Here is a 22,316-nt window from a genome sequence, read left to right on the forward strand (position 1 = left end):
CATACGTACAAGGTCTGAATGGCACGTAGGGGTGAGAAGGTGCCTTTTGCAATGGTCTGAAGCTTGTTGTCATACAGAGAAAGAAGATTCAAGTTGTGCAGATCTTGAAATGCATCAACTCGCAGACAATTGATCTTGTTGGCATTCAATAATCTGTTTAATGGAAGATAATTATAAAATTGAAAGAAATCGTTCTGTGTCACAGCTTCAGCATTTTTCATAGACAATTCTTTGTGCACCTTTGCAACCAGAACAAGAGATGTGGTAACAAATTATAATTGACAATGACATAAGGAATTTCAGTGAATTGAAGTATCTTATTTAGGTTATACATATTCCTGCATATTTGAACCTTGGAGCTGAAATGCTTGCATTTATTTAGCTAAATTCACATTTCTTGTATGTGCTGGTAGAATGTCTGTGTGGTATTTGTGCACTGTGCAAAGAAACAAGCCTAAAAAATCAAGTATATTCAAGGAAAACTAGTTTCTTTGCCAAATAAATAAACAAACAAAAAGGAACTGAACACTGTGTTCATTAGCTGGAAGAGATGTGCAGTGGCACTTTTAATTATATGTTACTAATCAGCATGCTGCCACATTAACAGAGTTGTACTAAAAACTGGTGGCATGGAATATATCCAAATCTGTCTTGGATCCTTTCTCCTCTGCATCTTCAAAGGGAGCCTTTTCTTCCCTGTACCTCCCAGACTTTTAGTGTTAAAACAAACAAGCCTATCTAAACCAAGTCCTTTTGAAGAGAAAAAAAAGCCATTCCATTAAAACCATTTTTATAACCAAATACTTTTTACTTCTTTCCATTTTGAGCCAGAAATGAAATTAAATGGTGGACTTGAAACCTAATGCTCTGATAAAAAGTTTTGCCACACAAGTAGAAATCTACTTAGACCTAAATGTACTATCTATACAATGCACATTAACATAGGGTCTTTTTTTAATGCAGACTTGAGAGTTAGGAAAGGTCTTTTACCTTAATTTTTTTACCAAATCTGAAATATATTTTGTAGCTAAAGCATCTTTAAAGGAAAACAGGAAAGCATACCTGCCAACTATTTTTCTGACTAAAGTCAATCAAAATGCAAACCTCTAGGTGGTGCTAGAAGTTGCATTTTCTTTGTATATATATTGCTGTTTTGCCATCTTCAATTAGTTGACATTTTGCCAACCACTTCATGGTGAAGTCTGGACATTAGGTAATTCTAAACATGTGTGAAGGCTTTAAGAAGGCTCTAATTCAGCAAGTCAGTTATTCTGGGGCAAGTTCTTTCAAAACCACCACTGTTGTTTTATGGTCTATTTAACACATTTCTTTTACACGGTACACCTACTTGCACAGCCTCTTCTGTTAAATATTGACAATCTTTGATAAAATTGACATCATGACATTCTTTATTCCAGTATAAAATCTAAACAGCAACTGTTTAAAAGGTTACATGTGGAAATTTCCAAAGCGTTAAACGACGTAGCAGCTCAAGTTCACAGATTCAAAGAATTGCACAGTGTCAGTAAACATTAGAAGTCATCAATGAAACTGTGGTGCAATATTGTTCTTTCATGGGTACAACTAGAAATGCAATTGCATAGCATTTCCACTATATATTTTCTCTTTATAAAACACACAAATATTACTTCCATGGTTCCCACACAATTATATACATTCTATTTGTCATTTACAGTATCATATCTTAGTGAGTTTTATCCTTAGAAACTCCACATGGGAGAATAACTTCATTTTAATCATTTCAGGCTGAAACATTAACTGATATGATCACATTTCTGGATGAGTGGCAAGCTGGCCTACAAGAGTCCTGACTCTTTTGGTTTTAGCATAATTTGATTTTACTGTACTTTGATCTTATGTATGGGATTTCCTGCCAGTTCTTCTTCTGGCATAACTCTCTCATCATGTTTACCCTTTTGAATGATCCTAAAATAGAATAAATAAGAAAAAATACTCACAGCAGTTGCAGGGAAAAGAGTCCTTCAAATAGGCCCTTTGGAAGTTCTGTGATTTTATTGCCATACAGGACTCTGTACCAGGAAATAAAGCATACAAATCTACCATTATGAAAGGCAGGGAATTTGACTTCAAACATAGCGAAATTCCCATTTTCCTGAAAAGAATTGAATAACAACCACTTGATACTTGCAATATCCTTGTGGTCCTGTGAGGCAGCAGGATCACACTTTCCCAAACAGTGTGTAACCCAAAGATCTCTGCAGAATCAGCACCTCACTGATTACAGGCTTACCAAGGGACCCTGCTAAATGGATTTGCTGTTTGCAAGAACAACTAACTGGGGAATAAAATACATGATTGGTTGTGTTCAACTCTTTGCCATGAACATATTTATAAAAAACCACACAAACTATTAGTGTCCAGCTGTAAAAGAATATTCAATTACCACTATCATTCTAAAATTATTATTACAACTTTCAGAATGGATTGAATTTATAGCAACATTTTGCACTGAGCCAAAAAGCCAGAATAATTTCGCTGTAAGAATATGAAAAATTTGTTTCTGTTTACAGGTCAAACAGATACCTACAGTGAATTGAGTGAACGTAAGCCCTGGAAAGCATCTGGAGCTGCTTCAGAGATCTGGTTATTGCTCAGGTCACTGAAACAAATAACATTTGATTCAATTAATTCAAGCTATTTTCAAAATAATGAACTTTAAGATAATATGTAATCAGAATTAAGCATGGATGGGAGACAGAAATTGGAAATATTTACATGAGACACTGCCAAAGAATTTTAATATAAAACCACTGCAATTGCCAGTACACTGAAACAAAATGCATAGTTAAATATAGTTCAAAACTCTTGGAATAAAAGGAGAAAATGTTTACTTTTCCTGATTGCTTAAGTACATTTCTAAAGAATTCTCTGCTTGCTACAACCCCAGAGCTATACAGCCTCAAAAATAATCTGAAGTTCTTAATAATCCTCATTCTTTTTTTTTACTAGAATTTTCACTACAGTAACATACTGCTTCTATGCAAAAGCACATAAAACTATTTCAATATTTGCTAAAAACCCAAATATTATTAATACGACAAAGATGATATATGGTCTCAATCATTAGCCTGCCATATCAGTTTGCCTTCTAGCAGTCAAACTTTCTTAAGTGCTCACACATTAACTGCAGTTCCCCTGTACCCTCTTGATTTGTTTTTTTATCTGGATATATATATACACACACACACACATACATATGTAAATAAATGTAAGTTATTCGGTACGTACATTCTTCGGAGCTTTTTATAGGGGGAGAAAGCTCCAGGAGGTATGACCTTGATTGAATTTTGTTCTAACCGTCTGCAAAATAAGAGCAACAACATAACTATACAACCCTCAAGCTAAAGAAGAATCTAAAGACAAAAGAAACTAGAAGGGATGGACTTCAACAAAGAAGACAACTTCTTCTTTCTCAGTATAATTTTTACTTCTTCCATTACCAAATAAAACCCAAACCAAAAGAAAAAAACCCAAAAAACCACCCCACCAAACAACCAGCCAAACCTTTAAAACTGTAGAGAGTAATATTGTAAATTAAAATCAAATTCTGATTTCATATTTAAAAGAAAACTTACTTTCAGAAAATATAAGATTTTTTGAAAATTTAAGTCAGAATTCTCATCAAAAATTTCAATCTTGAATTAGTCTTAATTTACTCCCAATGTGCTATTCACATATAGCAATTTGCATAGTAATTTTTATTCAGAAATGCCTAAATATTTCTATGAAATAATTGAAATATGCAAACCATGGGAATGGGGAGAGGAATGTTCCTACAGACCAAATAATATATGTTGCTACCTGCAATAAGGCAACTGCCATATTTTTAAAGATACACACAATTTCTTTAGATACTGTACACAAAATATTTTCTTTAACATACAATACTAGATTTGCCCAGCCACACTTCTAACTTCTTTAAACAAGTATTTTAATTTCAGCTTGTAGCTAATGCTACTGACCATGTTTGTTTTGTATGTATAGTGACTGTAATTGAAAATTCCCATGCTGTAAAGTGTGACTTTACTGATGGAAACAATTTTCCAAGAAGTTTTTGAACTTGTAGATGTTTGCATATGGGAAACAATGCAGATATAGACCTGTGGCCCAAGTGCCAACAAGTCAAAACAGAGTCAGTGATGAGGACACTTAAACCAGAAGCTGCTTCCTCACACACCCCAGCATATCATGGTTATGGTAGAGCAAATTTCTGCCATGTGGACATAAGAAACTATTATACCAAAAAGTACTACAGGAAAAGCCATGATTATTCATACTACATAGCATGCTTATCTAATGAGCTATTGCCCTCTTTCATGCACAGGTATCAACTCTGTGATTTATGCACATAAAGACAATGCCAAAATCTTCTTAAGAAAATAACTCAAAAATCATTTAAGTTTACTGCAGTATTCTAACTTACAAGGACCTTGCCTTAGAATTTAAGATAAAAGGACCTTTTTAAATCTAGATGCAGAAACACTGGCCTATTTTTTTTTCCTTTTACTCTTGTCCTATTACCTGTCTTCTGTTTCACTTTTGCTCTGATTGAGACATATGAGTCTCTGTGTGTGTACAGTGTAAATAAAAAACTCATATATTTTAAGTAAGCTTTTCCAAGAAAACATTCTAACAGAAATTGTTTCTTTTTGTAAAGTTTCTCAAGAGATCATGATATAGTTGAACTGAAGCTTTTTTTCCTGCCTTCATGAAGTCTCTTTCAGATAGAGATATTTATATATTTAATACTTAAAATCTTTTTATTCTGATAATGCTTTAAATTAACAGAATATGTTGTTGAATGGTTTATGATGAACTTAAGGAAAAAACTCAAAAGCTCCATGAAAATCTTCTAGATGAAGAAAATTTCACTTCATCACAACTGTTTTGGTCCTTTTTAGGAAAATGTTGTCACCTTGCTGTAGACTTCAGGTGTATTTAAGCACTGAAGGGAATCCCATGGCACAAGATGGAAAACTTTTTCCATGAACACGATGCTCATTCATACTCTTTGCCTTGACTGAGCCTTTTGGACCCATGAATCACATTTTGCATCAGCCTGGGAGTGCTGACCAGGATACAAAGGAACAAGGTCACTTCTCTCCTATACACCTGGCTAGATGGAGAAGGCAAACACCTGAATAAGCAAAAACTTGCTGAAGTTAAGGCCAACACCAAGTTAGGCCATACCCAAGTATTTTCTGTCCTTACATTTAAATTTTAGTTTAGTTTTCACAGAAAATAAAGATTAGGTGTGGTTATCAGCTAAGGTAGTTTTTTCACTCAGGTGCTAAATCAGGGAGAGGTAAACGCTCCAGATAACAAAACTTCCTCATATTAGTAACTGGAAGGAGTTGAGAAACCAAATTACCCCAGCCATGACGAGCATGGTTGCCATCCATCCACTCTTGTTACACATTCTGTTTGGCAGGAACCACCTGCCTAACCACCAGGGACAGCCTCACCTGACACTGATCAGATGTGGAGCTCTGAAAACAGCCAAAGACATGCCTTGTACAGGGAAACACATAAGGCACATGCAGAGAACTGGAAAGGAGAAGGACGGTGAAAAGGACAGGGAAGGATTAGGCCATAATGCAGAGGAGGTCTTGGATTGCCAGGGAGGGAAAAATGCTTCTGGGTATATGGGAAAGAGATATTGCAGTAGCAATGCTCCCACATGAGGCTATCACAAGCCTCATTTATAAAAGCTGTTTATTAGTCTAAAATGGAGAGATTCATAAGCTAGTGCTGGAGGGGCTCCAGTCTACACTCACATATCTTTAAACATATAATGATCTTAACTAGGTAGGATAAGGCATGTAGCTTGAGGTCAAGCATTAAATAAATTAGAACACAACGTATTTTCCAGTTTATTCTCTTACTTTAAAATACACATTAATTCTATAAACTGAAGTACTTTACAGGATCCATGTAGGTCATTTTTCATGAGAAGGTGAAATAGCAGATTTCATTTACTGCTGTCCAATTTGGCTACAAATAACATGGCCAAAAACTGAAGAAGTCTTGCTACAGCATATTTCTGAGAGCTAACTTCCCAGCAGTTGTACACCAATTCACTGGTGGATATGAAAATGAACTTTATATCAACTTTACCTAACATTTCCTTTTAGTGTGACATTTACATTGTAGCAGACAGAATATGCAGTGCTGGGATATATTTACAAGCTCTTATGGATAAAAGATTTGTTTTAGTAGGATCATCTGAGTATGTATTTTCTTAACTTAAGCCAAAGTGTAGACACTGAAACACATCACATTTTAGAAAATGAGATTAACATAAGACAAGAAGAAAAAGATTATATAAATAAAGAAGAAAAATCTTTTATACCCTACTTTGTCTGTAAAGAAAGTAAATCAAATCCACATTTTCAAGCTTTGTTATCCTCTAATTTTCTGCTTTATCTTCATAGAATCAGCTGAATTTCACAGAGTGTAAATTTGTATCCACTATTCCAGAGAAAATCTAATTAGATATATTCCCAAGTCATAAAGTACAGATAGACTAAAATCTAAAGGAAATTTGCCTTCTACTGATAAAACCCACAGTAATTAAAAACTTCTTTATATTAATGCCCTATATTAAATGAAATATTTTTAATTCTGGAATAGGATGGGTTGTAGTTATAGACTACTGAAAAGTCAGCCATTAAGTGCTTGCAAATGACTTGGCCAGAAGAATTATTATATCACCAAAGAACTAAAAAAAACTTGAGTCAGTATTTTTCCATGAAATTTGTATTAAATTTTGTTCACAACAACTCCTTTCAAAGTCATTCCAGAAGTCATTTTTTTCTTATGAATGAACAACTATGTATCATAAACAGTGCCTTGGTGGTTTTTTTTTCAAAAGGCACAGTCAGTTTTAGAAGCATATTTAATAAGCTAAGATAATGGAGGAAGATGGTTAAGTACACTCTTCATCAAAGCTTGCATTGCCCCATGTAAAAAGAAGTACTCTGCCCACCATCACACAAATGCTAATTAATGCTTTTAATATGAAGTCTCCCTCTCCTTTTAGTGTTTCACTTCAAAGAAGTCCTGCATCGATACATAAGTGTTTTACTGTCTTTTAATGCTGCCAAACTAGTTGAAACCTTTTTTGAAGACTATTCCCTAAACACTCCTATCTAGGAAATGTACTGTGAACATTTCTCTTTGGAAATCTTTCCCCTCTGCTTATCACTGCAGACACTGTAATGTACAACCACTTACTATTCTGGGAAACAAAGGTGCTTCTGCAGTTGTGACTTCCAACCTAATCAAATCAAATCAAAGTAGGTCCCCAGCCAGTAGACAGATTCTTCCCACACGGTCCCCAGAGAGCCCTGTGACATGTAAATCACTTGACACTTTCCAGGAGGATGCTGTTCTGTGCTATGAGCCTGCAGCACACCACTACTGATTACTGCTTCCGCACTTCCAGAGACAGACAACATGCTTATTTATACTGACACTTCTAAACTAGCCTCTTTTCCCACTATAAAAAGCCATTTCTGTTAACGACTGCTCCTCCAGGAAAGAGGGCAGACTGAGAATGGAGAACAGGGTGTTCTCTACAGAATCATTTTTCATTTAAATCATCCAGATGGGGTATAAGATACGAAGCCCTCTTAGTAGAGAATGGTAAAAAAGTATACACAGAGATGTGCTGCACCTAAATGCATGTAAAGGGATCAGAGATGTATAAAAAGCATTGCATAATACTAAAATATAAAAAAAATCTTGCTTAAGAAAACATGAATTTGAATATGGAGGAGCAAATTAGACATATATTTTGTAATTAAACAATCAGAACATAACATCTTGATTCAGTAAATTTGGATGACAGAATAGTGGCTTTAGCAGTTAATTAATCTATACTTTTAATTCCAATATCTCCTAATTTACAAGAAGTCTTTCAAGAAAGTTGTCAAGAAATCCCAAAAGAATTTTACTACAGAGAGAAAGTGTAAGCTGTGAAATGAGTCTGATGTATTGCACAGATGCTGATTATACATGGTAATAAAATTGACAGCTCTTCTTTGCATTTCCCCATCTGCTTTTAAAGTAAATGGCAAAAACAGCTGTCAAAAAACCAAAAAATAGATTTCAGTGATGGGATTGAGTACAGCTCCTGAATCTGAAGAACAGCAATACACAGCCAACACATCTCTCATCACATAAAACATGTGCCAGATTTTGGGTTTTCTTTGTTTGTTTTTAAAATAAGGAAACAGTAATGATTTCCCTTGCTAGAGGAATCCTTGAGGCTATTAAACAAAGTACCTTTTTTGTCTCTCCATAACTGCAACTCTAGAGTGCTTAAATCCACTAAATATCACTTCTAGCCTTAGCAGCAGAAGAATTCTGTTGAAATCTGTGATATCATCCACATCTAAGAAAACAAAAGATGTATTTTGAATGACTACATTACTTCTTTTTCTTACTTTCAGGCTCTGTGTATTAATAAATCTGTTTGACAGTTTCCTAAATATTTGTATATAAAGAATCACTGTCAATGTTGCCCTAAAGCTTGCCAAACTGTTAACATCCAGTCTAATTGTTCTATCAAATATTTCCTCAGGGGATTGATTGTAAATGACAGATGAGTCCTTATTCTGCATTGCATCAAGAAAGTAACAAGAACTGCAATTCTAAAGCTATTAAACAATTCATCTCATTTTCCCAAAAGGAAGTCTCAAACCTGCACTTCATTCCAGAAGGGGCCATCTCATGCTCTGAACTCTAGAGTGTCACTAATGATGATGGGCTTGACATTCTTCCACTGCTACAGGTTCAGGTTGGAGCAAAATACACCACTTGTTAAATAATTATTTGCTTAGTACTTTGGCTTCTGTCAGTGTGGCTCCAGTGCAATTAGCCTGGGTCACCCAGAACCAAGTTAGTCTCTCTAATTAGCCCATTTTTGATGAGAGTTCTTATCTCATACTACCAAACCTAGTCAAGTTGTTGAGATAAGTGTTTTAAATTCACAAAAAAAAAAAATAGATACAATCCTGCTACACTCTTGGCTCATCACAAGCAGGGATCTGTCTACCTGTTCTAAAAGAGCAGAAGCAGTACCTTGAAAATCCCCCATTGTGTGAGACCAACAGGGTGACAGGAGTCCTCACTACCTGCTAAATGATACATGGTCTTACACTACAAATTTGCCACAAAACTTAGAAAGGGTTTTAACTGAGATTATGTGGTTGCTTACTTACTATGTATTTAAAGATGTAACTGGTAAAGAAACATTTGAATGATGACAAATCACAAAATACTGAAAAGTCAGTATCCATAGTTTCTTTTCAAATTACTTCACTCGCATAATTGCTGAGGAAAAGTAATCAGAAGTGAAGAGCCATATGTGAAAATAAAACCTAAGGTTAACAACACCTTTGGAGTGTGGCACAGCTGTCAGAGATCTACAGGGGTTTCTCTGGAAAAGTGACGTGGGCCTTCTCCAGCTTCCCTTCATGCTGTATAAAATATTAATTTATTCCATGCTTGAGTTATTTCTTTCCCTTGGCAGCATCAGAGAGGTCTGTCAAGGTGCCTCTTCTACTTAACACCCACGAAAAAATTGCACAAAACCCCGAGAGGTGGAATGGTGCTCAGCCTGGCCAGTACCTACTGCTAGGTTCTAGAGAACAGCACTGCTTTCATACACTTCTGTCTGGTTGCTTTGTTCTGTGTCTCTCTGTTCTCTTGACTCCTGAAATGATCCTGTTGTCTGAATTTAATTAGTTTTCAAGATAGGACACAAGGGTATGAAGAAAGCCAAAGACGTGAACAATGGCAGCACAGAAGACAGGCTAATAAGGAACAGGTTAGATGTTATACATACAAAAACATCTGACAACTCAAATGAAAAAGATGGGTTTTTTGTTTTCTGAAAAGAATAAAGCCACATGATTTACAGTAATTTTCAGATTAGGAAGATATTTGAGTAAGAGCATGACAAATCATTTCTTTTGTGTGTGTTAAGCAGACAGGATTAGCTATCAAATAGCAAAATCATCTATTTTTCAAGCAGTAAAATGAAATATGGTTTAGGTTTTGCCCAAGAAATAATAAGGTAGAATACCAAAGATAAGTTATAGGTAATTTAGTGAAATCTGCATTGGTAAATTAAATATATTAAGGTGAAGAAATTAATACCTCAACAGATTTCTTTAGCACATTTTAATTTGTTTTACATTTATTCAATATACTGCATTATGGATAATGCATTTTTCATTATTTACATGTAATTATTCTGTGTTTATATGCATACATCATATAAAAGATGTTTAAATTTTAGAAAATTTCTAAATTTTTTATTAAGCACACAAACCAGTTGTTTACTACAGCATTGGGCATAAACACTGCTTTAACTAAGACATAATGACCCTCCCAAGATGAAAGAAAAGCACAGCAAGAGAACTGTACCAATTGACACACAGATCAAGAGCCTAGACAGAGGTCAGCGAGTGGCAAATCACAAAACCTTTCTAGTAAAATTATAATATAGTATTATGTTTATTTTCATGCAAAGATTTTCACTGTTTATGGCCTTTTTTGCAATATTTAGCCAACTAAACAGGGTAAGGGACTTTTTTTAAACACAGTCACAGTGCATATTGATACTAAAATTTTATTTTCATGTCACCTATTTTGCAGCAGATATTTCCATTTCATTATGAACATTTTTGGTCCTCCTCCATATGTAAAGCCTCCTCTTAGGAATTCTCATGAATAAGCACGTAAGCAATACATTTTAACTAATAATATTGCATCTGAAGATTATGTACTATTATTATTTGATATAGGCTTTTAGACCTAAAAATGCATTAAATTTTAGTCAAAACAGAAGGATAAAGCTCTAGATTTCACTGAAAATTCACTATGCCTCCATAGTCCACTGGTGTAAATCTGATTATCTGGTTCAATGCATTAACCAGGACTGATCTTGAAAACACTTGTCTTAGAAACCTTTGGCTAAGGAAGAAGATAAGGCTTGAGGAAAAGGACACATGAAGTACAGTTAAAGAGAAACATATGTAAGAAAAGTTAATTTTCATATCAGGACAACTATATAGAGTTGCTCAAAAGTTTGGAGTGTTAGAATAAGAGCTGAGAAAATATTAGCCAGACCACATGAATTTATTAAGGGGCATTTAGTTACTTATGTGTCTTTCAACACACTTTATTTTAATCCAGCACTTTCTGAAAATTCAAAACCTGACAGTTTTCTGGCTTCCTACTGACCAAAGTATTTACCACTATTCATAAGCAAATGAATGCTATAGCAATTACTTTAACTTTTCATCCATAAGTAGACATCATCTTTTCACTTGACACATGCAGGTGAAGAGCCATGTGTGAAAAAAAGATTTAAGATAAAGAATATCTTTGGAGTGTGGCACAGTTGTCAGCATTTGTTATGAGAGCAATTAAGAAAAGATCTCAATAAAACAGTTAAGTTGAAAGAAGAGCCATAAGAATAATTATCATCAGAAGGTTAATATACATTTTCTCAAAAACAGAAGACACAGTTATAGATAACTCCCGCAAACTACTAAAAAGCAATATATTGTAAAGACCAGTGACTATATTAACATATGCATATATACAAACAACTTGGAAAAACCTTTCCTTGCTGGATGTGCAAGATTCTGGAGAACAGCACTGCTTTCATATGTGCAAGATTCTGGATGATGGCTTAACTGTTTAAGAGGTAAATCGCATGTATGAACTGACATTCCAAGTCCTAAGGAGATGAACGTTTTGATTTAAAAACACAAATCTAACTCAGAAAACCAATAATCAATTTAATGCCTTGTAACTTATTGAATCCTCTCCTCAGCACCCCTCATTTCTTTTCAAGCTGCAAAGTTGCAGGGCTTGCTCTCATTTCTGTCCTGCTGCATAGACAGACAAATCATGCTTTGAGCTGTTAAAAATAGAGAAAGCTGCCTTATCACTGACATTTCAGAGCTTTCCTGCTATGAGTTTCTTTAAAATGTCTTCAACAAATGTACCTAAACCATTCCAGGTGACTTTTCTCTGTAAAGGGTCATCCTTACATCTTTGCATCTTGATATAAGAGTCTCTCTGTTCAATTGCTACTTATTTAAGGCTATACCTTGGACTTTTACCTAAGGATTAATATTAAAAGACAACAGAAATGGTGAAACTGCACACATGCCAAGCATCTCTGGGAAGGATACAGACACAGAAGTCCCAGTACTCAAATAAAACTCCTCATGTATGCAAAGCACTTCCCCAGTGTCTGCAGTGTGATCAGATCACTTTATCTTGGTTAAGTCCATCTGTCAAAATCAGTTCTGCCAGATTTCATTTCCTTTCCCCTCTTTTCCTCCTCTTTTTCTTCTTTCTCTCCTTTCACTTCCTTTTTTCTCCCTTCTCCTTTAATATAGTCTGAGTGTTACTGTGAGAAGCAATCTCAGGAGCTTTTAATACTGCTTAATTTCAAACACAGCTCACAAAGATGTGGTTGAGTGCTTGGCATAACACACATTCATTAACCAACACTTATGAAAACAAAGTATAGAAGAAAGTATATAAGAAAGAATGAGATGTGAAGATGAAAACATGAAGAAAATTAGCCAGAAATCAGGATCATAAGATAAGACAAGACTGAGGGAAAAAATTAGGAAACTTGTGGAAAATGTAAATAAAGTTGTCATGAAACAACTGTACTTTTGGTTTCTACTTTTGGTATCCAAGTTTCTACTTTTGGTATCCAAGCATTATAAAGCTCCCTTCACATGAAACAAAACCTTTATCCTGAAGGCCATAGTAATAGAAAATCAGGGGCCTTTCAGTACATTGGATTGTGAAGGTGAACTGTTAAAATCCCTGACTTCTATATGTTTGTTTTTGGTTTTTTTTTCATTTCACATATTATGTGTTTTAGGGTCTTTTCTGCCTGTTACAAAAACTAGAATTATCTATAAAACTGCTCCTTATTTAACAGTGCCTCCCTCTAACAAACCTCCCTCCTCCACAGAACACCATGGTACTGACTGCTATCCTTCTGAAAAAGAAAAAGAATTTAATTAAGCTCTTCCTTTGACTAATGATTTTTTTAATATAAAAAAGTGAAGGAACAATCAATTTAATTCTGTGCTCTTTTTTCTTAAATAGTCATCATTTGTACAAATTTGTGGTCATCAGTACAGATACTGCTTCCCCTTCATTCCCCTCTGCATCTCTTAGTAACACTTATTGCAGTTCTATTTATTTCCACTTACCCATAATATTACAGTAAGGAAAGAAGTTTTAGAACAACTTTTTGACAGGTTCAAGCCATGGAAGAGAAAAGAAAATCAAGAGTATAAGAGCAGCATTTTCATGAAGGTAGGTCTAGCTTATGAAAGGCTTTTTGGCCTCTTTTGAAATAAGAGCCAGTCACAGCACTCTGGGATAGGGTACCAGTACAATTAATGGAATTGCTGCTGGGTTGCTATTTTGTAGGGTTTCTTACAGTCTGAACACGTGGCAAAAAAGTCTCTATTCAAGGGGAACCAGAATTATTTCTGCTGATCATTCTCAAAGAATTTTCAGAAGGTGAATCCTTCTGAAATTAAACCAAGCCAAAAGAGATTAACAGTGATGAAAAACTAAAATGTGGAAGGAAAGCCAGTATAGAGGCTGATAAATGCTATTGCCATCAGAAAGGCTATAATTTCTAGCACCAATTAAAGTAATAGTTTTGAACCCTAGTGACATTTAATGCCTTTAGTACATGAACTGCATGACAAAGGAGGAAAGTACTAGGTGTGTGAGGCCACTTAAGTTGGTTAAGTGTAGATTGAACATGCCAATGAAAGGGCATTTCCTAAAAATTTCTGGAAAGAGAGGTTCTAACAAAAAATTGAAATCAACTCAAATTGTGATGTTTGAGATTAATTAATGAATAATGTATCATGCTTTGCTTAAGTTGATGAAAAAAAGGCTGAAGTAAGACATACTGAATAACAAAGGTTGGAAGAGTATTCATATCATTTATGGGCACTGTATTTTGCCTCACAATGTCACATTACAGACATTAAAATAACAGGTCTATGGGAAATTTCTTTAAGTTCACAAAATGTCTTCTGCAGGTTACTCATGGTATGAAATCTATTCATTTGAGCCAGAGGCAAAGGTATATCTATGCACCCTTTTAATTTTTGTGCTTTCTGTAGAATACATAGAAATTAATAGGTGCTCTAAAACTGGAGGAGTTTTGGTGCTCAATCAATTTTTTTTTAAATACACATGGAATATGAACTATTTATTTCTCAAATATGATCACATTGATTGGATAAATCCTGAAAAGAAAAATTTAGGTATTCTTATTTGGCTGCGTGTGAGTTTATTTAGATAATAAAGCGGGGATTAATTTTAGAGAAAGGGTGTAACTGCTATAGATACAATTGTAGGAAGTCAATACAGATTAAGAATTACATTTACTGAGACGCTGAATACTTAATTTTGCTCCAAGCTTTATCAAACAGAGGGGAAAAATAGAGGACACCACAGGTTTTATTCTCCTTCCATTTTCACTGGCAGCTACTGAGAGATAAGCAGTCCTGTTTCTGAAGGCATCTTCCCAAGAGGCACTTGGCAGACAATGCAGTGCCTGCCGACTGCCTCCGTGCAGCGGGAACTGCTGCTTCCAGCCAGCTGACTTCTGCACCAACTGAGATGCCAGACAGACAGTATGACAAAATCGGCTCAGCAACACCCTGGCAGTCACCAGCAAATCCAACTACACTGGAATGAAACAGCATTTTGGCAACTGGCTCTGCCTCCTCCCGCTCCCACTGTCACAGAACGCCTGCTCATTCCTCAACCACTTTGGCTTCCAGTGCTGAAGATTCTTCTCAGTTTAGGTTTAGGCTATCACACCAAACTCAGAGACAGAGAGGCTCCAGTGCAGTGCAAGCACAGGCTCTCCTTGCCAGCTCTGCTGCAGAGGCAGTAGCCATCAGCCTGAGAAGACAGCTCCCAACATCCTAAAACAGCTTTCCAAGACAGCAGAGCTATCAAGGCAATCAGTAAGGCACATCAGTATTAGACTAAACAGAAAGCCTTTTCTTGTACTTTTCAGAGCTTCAACATGCAAAATTTTACTCAATGGAAACTGCTGATTTATAATACTTAAGAAATTCAATATTCCATTTAAAGGGTTCTTTTTTAACATACTATTTAGACACAAGTAAATTTATTAAACCCCTAGGGGGAAAAAAAAAAGTATACAATTGTCAACATGGAATATACACTTAAAACCTGCAACTTAATTGTATTTATCAAAAGGGTAGAGAATAACAACATTATTAGTACTGCTTGGTTTTATACAACATTGCTCCAAACAGACAATGTAATGAATTCACAGTATTATTGCACAGAAACAGATCAGACATTTTTTTCAAACAAAGCTAAGAAATCAGTGTTTCATAGGGTACTGGGGTATTGATTGAAGTCAAGGTTTCCACAGAGAGAAAGAACAGCAGAAATGGACAGAGAACTTGGCAAAATGTCACAAAACCATGAGCTTGTGTTGAAGACAAACTTCAGAAGAACCTCAAGAAAAAAAAAAGGAATTATAGATCTTTTGAAAGTAAATATGGATTATATTCTTATTAAAAATAATCTGCTCTACATATAAGAACAAATAAGTAAGAGGCAAAAATGGGCGGAAAAACAAAATCTCAAAAATAAGTTGTCAGATTTTAAACACCTTTCTAAGGGAGGGTTGACAATAAAGTTTAATGTCAGCTTCACAGGAAAACATTATTTATATGAGATACAGTAAAGGAAAGACAAAAGGATGGAAAGATGTAAGCACCAGAGGTGTTTGTGTACCGTGAAGCTGGCTGAAGCACAATATGACAGCTCATAAATAGGGGACAGAGATCAGAGAAACATAGTCAGAGCAAGGGAATTTGAAAGTATTGTGGATCTTTCCAATGTCTCTATCAATAGAGCAGGAAATGTTCAGATGAAAATGCAGAAAACGATTGGCAAAAAAGGAAAAGTACTGAAAAGATTGGACAATGTTTGGTGCAGGCAAATTAGAAGCATAAAGCTAATTTTCTTGCAGTTTGCACAGGAATCTGGTAGCATTATCAAGATGAGAGAATAAATAATAATTTGGCTGTTAAAGCCTGTACATCCTTCAGAAAACAACAGGGAGCCAGCACATTTCTCTCACTGAGAACTGGGGAGCTCCTGCCAAAGCGTGTGCTGAAAGCAGTGACTGAGGCGGTGAAGCCATGTGTGTGGGAACTGGGAGGAATGGGGAGCGCAGAGCTCACTGCACCCTCTGCCTCTGCTCAGCAGCTCCCAGGATTCCTCATGCTGCTGGGACAGCTCAGGCTCATCTCTTCAAGTGTTTACTGTCAGCTACCATCTTGGCATACTGACAACATTATCGCCTAGGAAATGAGTAAAAAACCAGATTATTTTGTGGGATACAATCATTCTTTTCAATCTTATCTCAAGGGGTTGCTATAAGCCTCAGTTGCAGAGGACTTCTTTAAAAAATGAAGCTTTAAAACACTTATTATATGATAACAATACTGGAATGTTACAATCTTCCTGCAATTTAAATTTAGTTAAAAGCTGAAAGGACTGAAGTCTTTCATAGAGCAGCTTTAAAATAAAAATGTGACATACAACCTGATTCAATGTTAGAAATGTCTGTGGATGTGATAATAGGATTATATGTACCAACTTCTTGTTCCTGACAAAATCATAACAGGTTAAAAAAAAAAGGCCTAGGACTCTGCAGGACTAGTTCAAGTTAAAACATGGTTCAACATGTACAGACAATCAAATAATGCAGGAGATTATTAGGTTGCAAAAGGCAAATGAAAGAAAACTAAAATTCTGTTAATAAAAACCTGATGATTCACTGTCATTTGGAATACTGTATTCAACTCTGCTCATTGAAGATAAAAAACAAGTTACAAAAAAAGTAATTCAGAGAAATAAGAGTAGATTAAGACATGGAAGGTTTTGGCATCCAAAAAGATTGAATGGAGCTGGAATTTAAGTTCAGATAAGAGACAAATGAAGATGGCATGCAAAACAGAAGGTGACAGGACAAATTATGTATGTGACTGCATTTTCCTTCCCTCTACAAAGACAAAGAAACATTATGAAACTTTAAAAAATTGTATTTTAAACTGGAAGAGTTTGAGCACAATTCCCTCCACCAAATTTATTCTCTTAATATGAAGATGTAAACATAGTAGGATTTAAAGCAGATTGGATACTTAAAAGAAAACCCCCTTTTTCCCGGAAGTTTTGCAAATTTTCAAGTTTCAGAGCAGCCCCAATACATATTGGGAGCAAACAAAATATTTCTGCTTCTGGTATTTTATTTTTGAAGATTTACATTTCAGTTTCCTAAAATATTTTTTAGGGACAACTGATGTGGGCCATTGGCCAGGGTGGAATGCTGGTTTGATGCAGTCTCAGAATTCCCTCACCTCTTTATTGATAAAACCTTTTTCACTCCAAAAACCACTTATTTTCTTTCTCTCTTTCTTTTTTATGCTATGAAGCTAAATACACCTCCCATCCATGAGAATCATAAGACAACCATCACTAATTGTTTTCTTCCCACTAAAGCAATAAGTATAGCATAAAGCTTTCTCCATATAACCAGCAAAAAGTATTTGTCAAAATTTTAACTCCTCTTCAACATACTGACAGGAAGCAGAAATAATCCCGTGATTCTCAGCAAATACACGATCCTTTACTCTAATTCTTCCACTCAGTTTATCCCTCAATTTCAGAGCATTTCCTTCCCTCCTTCCCTCCTTCCTTCCATTTCTCTCCTTACCTTCCACTGAACAGGAAATTGTTACTCTCTCTATGATAAGGTCAGCCTACCAACGCTTCAAACTATACCTTGTATCCTATTCTTCTGAGTTACTCGAAATCTATCACCGAAGTTCAGTTCTGTCACCACACCAGCATTCACTGGTGTGCATCTGTTTAATACAAAATGATTACTAAAATTTGATTTTCTAATGTTCAATGTCTATTTACACCTCCTGAGCAAAATATTGTGATCTGCATTTTATTTAGCCAGAGCCTACGAACTAGATACAATGCAGACAGGTAACAGACAATTTGCACTGTATCAGTATGAACTAGATACACTCTACATTTGTAATTGAGCACACACACAGATCTCTATATTTTAATGGGTTATGGATCTCAGAATGAGAAAAAACCTCACTCTGGAAACCAAATGATGTTTAGCCTAGCAGGAAACATTGGGCACCATTTTGCAATCTATTAATGCTTTCCCTAATACTGAAGGTGTTACGTGGTTACTTTTACTATCCAAGACAATAAAATGCTGAAGAACATAGCACTCCATGCTTAAAACTCAAGAGCATTTCTTACATATCTAGGAAAAGTATAGAGGAAAAAAGTCAGTCTTCAGTGTCTGTAATCCAGTGGTTAGCACCAGAAACATAGTGAGGAATATTTGACACATACTCCCTACTTCTTTCTTGCAATATTTTTCCTCTATGCACATAGATGCACTTATGCAAGTAAAAACATTGTATACAGCTCATTAAATTAAAAAAAAAACAAAACAAACAAAAACAAAACACAAAAAACTAGTTCTGTGTAGTCTTCCTGGCCACTGTGAATGGATTTTATGAAAGAGTAACTCTATTTGCAAGCAGAGGGGTTTTTCTGAGAGTGGTGAAAGGTAGAAGTGTTTGTATTATACAGCTGAATGACTGTATTGGATCATGTAGGGTCAGCCAGGTCAGTATTAACAAGAGTAATAATGAACTGACAGATGTGGCTATTATTCACATCCTAGGAAGAAACCAAAGTAGTTCCAACCCTCTAATGTTCAAAACCACAGGTGAGGTATCAACAAGCCAATTAAAATTTCATTGTGGAGCCCTAGTTTTAAACATTTAAGATCATCTTGTATTATCAAAATACTCAAAAGCTTTTTATTCTGAATATTTTCCCCAACTCATTTACTTCTAGTCAGACCTCACTTACCAGGTTGTCATCACAGCTACTTTCCCACTATTTCCCTGAAGGGAACTCCCAGCTTCCCTTCCAAAACACTGTCCTGCTGATCCCAGAAAAGGTGTTCATGTTGCTGTGCCCCTGCCCATCTCATCAGCAAGCTCACCTTTTGCTTTTGCAGCTCACCTGCACAGATGACAGTGCAGCAGTGACTTACCTGCTGTGCCCCCACAACCTCTCAGCCACGTTGCTTTTGGAGACTGTGGGTCCCTCAGCACCTTTGCTATGACTCTGCTCTGGACATGGCAGTACTTTTTGTGTATGACATGTCATGGGACACTACCAGTGTTCATGCTTTTCCTTACAAAGGAAGAGGTATTAACACAATGACTACATTTTATTCCTGCCTTCCCAGCTTACTCTCTGAGGATACTGCTTTAAGCAGAACACTTATTATTGGTGGTGTAGATTGCTGATCTTTCATGCAAAGATTCTGGTCTCTAGTAGGAAGTGTGATGAATAAAGTGACTGAAGGTGAGTGGCACAGTTTAACTCCAGCTGGCAACTAAGCCTCACAAAGCTGCCCACTCACCCCTGCCACACAGGATGGGGGAGAGAGTCAGAAGGTTAAAACTGCAAAAACTCATGGACTAAGACAAAGACAGTTTAACAGGTAAAGCAAAAGCTGCGTGTGAAAAAAGCAAAGCAAAGCACAGAATTCATTTGCGACTTCCCAAGGGCAGAGAGGTGTTCAGCCATCTCCAGGACAGCAGGGCTCTGTCTCATGTAACAGTGACTTGGGAAGACAAACACCATCACTCTGAACCTCTCACCATTCTTGTTCTTCCCCCAGCTTATATGCTGAGCATGATGCCACATGGTATAGAGTATCCCTTGGCTCAGCTGGGGTCAGCTGGGTCCCCTCCCAGCTCATCATGCTTTCCAGCCTCCTCTGGTGGAGTTGGGTGAGGAGCAGAAAACACCTTGGTTCTGTGTAAGCACTGCTCAGCCGTACTGAGAAGATCTGTTTTATCAACACTATTTTCAAATGTTAAACATGGCCTTGTACCAGCTACTATGAATAAAACTGATCATATCTCAGCCAAAACCAGCACAGAAAGCAACCCTGAAGGCAACATGCTTTAGAGTCTGCAGTGAAAAGCCATTCACCTGTAGATGAGCAAGGATTCCCACACTCTTTTTAAACCAATTGAGAATGCAGTTTACTCATGAAATATGAGTAGGACATACAAAAATATCTCATAAGATAGCATAAAGGTCTTAAATGCTTTCATACAACTGCATATTCATTTTTATATCTGAGGCTGAAGGTATATATCAAAATTCCTACCCTATATAATGCATTAATGTATACAAATAACAAAAACATGTTATTCACATAGTGAAAAACATGTTTTCTGTAAGTTAATAGAAAAGAAGTCAGATTACACACATTTCAGTGATGGTTTCTGGAAGGTTTGTTGGGATCTCAGTGAGGCCTTTCCCACGACAGTCCACGATGTTGTTGCTACAGGTGCATGCAGTAGGGCAGTGCAAGACACTGCAGGATGGAGCCATAAAGGACTGGTGACCTGTAAAGGAAAGCACATTTTACACTTACTTGAAAAATTTAAGGCAGAATTTCTAAAATAAACATTGTAGCCTACCAGTACTTTCAAACTGCATTGATTTGAACACACATTTAATACTAACATGTTGATAAAACCCAGAGAGGTGAAAGGCAAATGCTCAACTATTGTGACAGCACTACATAATTTTTCAACGTTTTTAGTAACAGCCATTCAAAATCATCTCGTTTAAGATGACTGTGATCCATTTTTCAGATATATTTGTTGTATGCTATTGAAAACTAATTACTGATTTATTTAGTTTTCAGAATGTTGTATAGTATTAAAAAAATGCATGTCAAGAGAAATGCACAAACTTTGCTATGAGCACTGAAAGTGACCTGCCAGTTTTGTTCTGTTCTGCAAATATTTATTTGAATATGGTCCTTCAGTTATGTATTGCTTATAGACAATTTTGAAGTTTTCATTCATTTAATGACATTTGTATTCACTCACACAAAAATGCATAAAAATTTTGACTTCATATCTCTTACTCTGTTTTAGCTCAGCGGACTTCCTCCCACAGTCTGCCAGTCTTACTAACTCAGGTGGCTAGTATACTGATTTCTTGGTGTTGTATGTTAAAGTAAAAATTTTTAATTGCATTTAAACTCAGTCATTTCATATTTAGGTATGCTTTAGAAATTAAAAACCTTATTATATTTCCCTGCAAATAGATAGACTGCACATTTTATAATACATTAATGCACTCATTCCTCTATCAATTAAATGATACAGAACAGTTGTTTCATAATGATATAGAAAGACATAAAGGGATGAGAAAGGCATTACACCCTTTTCTTTTTTTCTCCATTAATTTATAAAATGCTAGAGACTGTTTTAATATCCTCAAGGAAAAAAAAGAAACAACTTTCTGACTATTAAACCACAATTTAACTTAAGATCTATCTCACAATATTTAGTGTCATATATTAATATAAGAAGGGTACACTGATAATGTAAGTTGCAGCCAGTGCTGTTCCCACTTAAAACTTCATATAACAAGTGTCCAAGTCCTAAATTGCTGAAAATTGAGGCCAGGTTGGATAGGTCTTTGAGCAGTCTAGTCTGGTGGAAGGTGTCCCTAACCATGGCAGGAGAACTGGAAGATGATCTTTAAGGGCTCTTCCAAGCCAAGCATTCTGGGACAGAATTTTACAATATAATAATTTGACTTCAGATTTATGTTTGCATTACAAAAGTACAAACAATAATCAAATCTAATAACACACACTATTCTTTTTATACTACCAGGAAAGAAATGTTTAACCTACCTTTACTGAAAAAAATACAGTGATTCAGAGAGAAAACATGGTTATTCTCCTTGCTAATAATCAGCATTATAATGATCAAGTTATAAAACTGTTCTTGACATCCAGGCTCCGCAGCCATAACATTTACATGTAAGATATATGAAATTATCTTGTTAGGAACCTTTTTAAATGCACATAAAGGCAGAATTAGTGACAAGAATACTGTTAGCATTTGCTGTGCGAAGATGGCAGTGCCTTACACTTTGGTGTCAGAGGCTATTTAATAAGGACAGAACATTGTGCCCTCCATAAAACTCTTTTAGAAACATAGATCTGTGAAAATTTTGGCATATTTGGCAATAGACTTCTGGGGGTT

At 35.8% G+C, this 22,316-nt stretch overlaps 1 protein-coding gene across 7 annotated transcripts in view; it reads right to left on the reverse strand.

Annotated features, from left to right (window-relative positions):
* SLIT2 (slit guidance ligand 2) overlaps positions 1-22,316 on the reverse strand; it is a 258,782-nt gene that overhangs the window by 70,627 nt on the left and 165,839 nt on the right. For all 7 annotated transcript variants that reach the window (XM_066548563.1, XM_066548566.1, XM_066548564.1 and 4 more), the window contains exons 9-13: positions 20,513-20,651; positions 3,271-3,342; positions 2,570-2,641; positions 1,980-2,051; positions 10-153 (exon numbers count right to left, since the gene is read on the reverse strand). In XM_066548563.1, the coding sequence (XP_066404660.1) occupies positions 10-153; positions 1,980-2,051; positions 2,570-2,641; positions 3,271-3,342; positions 20,513-20,651 (499 nt within the window). The remainder of the gene's footprint in view (positions 1-9; positions 154-1,979; positions 2,052-2,569; positions 2,642-3,270; positions 3,343-20,512; positions 20,652-22,316) is intronic.

The sequence above is a fragment of the Molothrus aeneus genome, chromosome 4 (assembly GCF_037042795.1).
Source record: "Molothrus aeneus isolate 106 chromosome 4, BPBGC_Maene_1.0, whole genome shotgun sequence".
NCBI lineage: Eukaryota > Metazoa > Chordata > Aves > Passeriformes > Icteridae > Molothrus > Molothrus aeneus.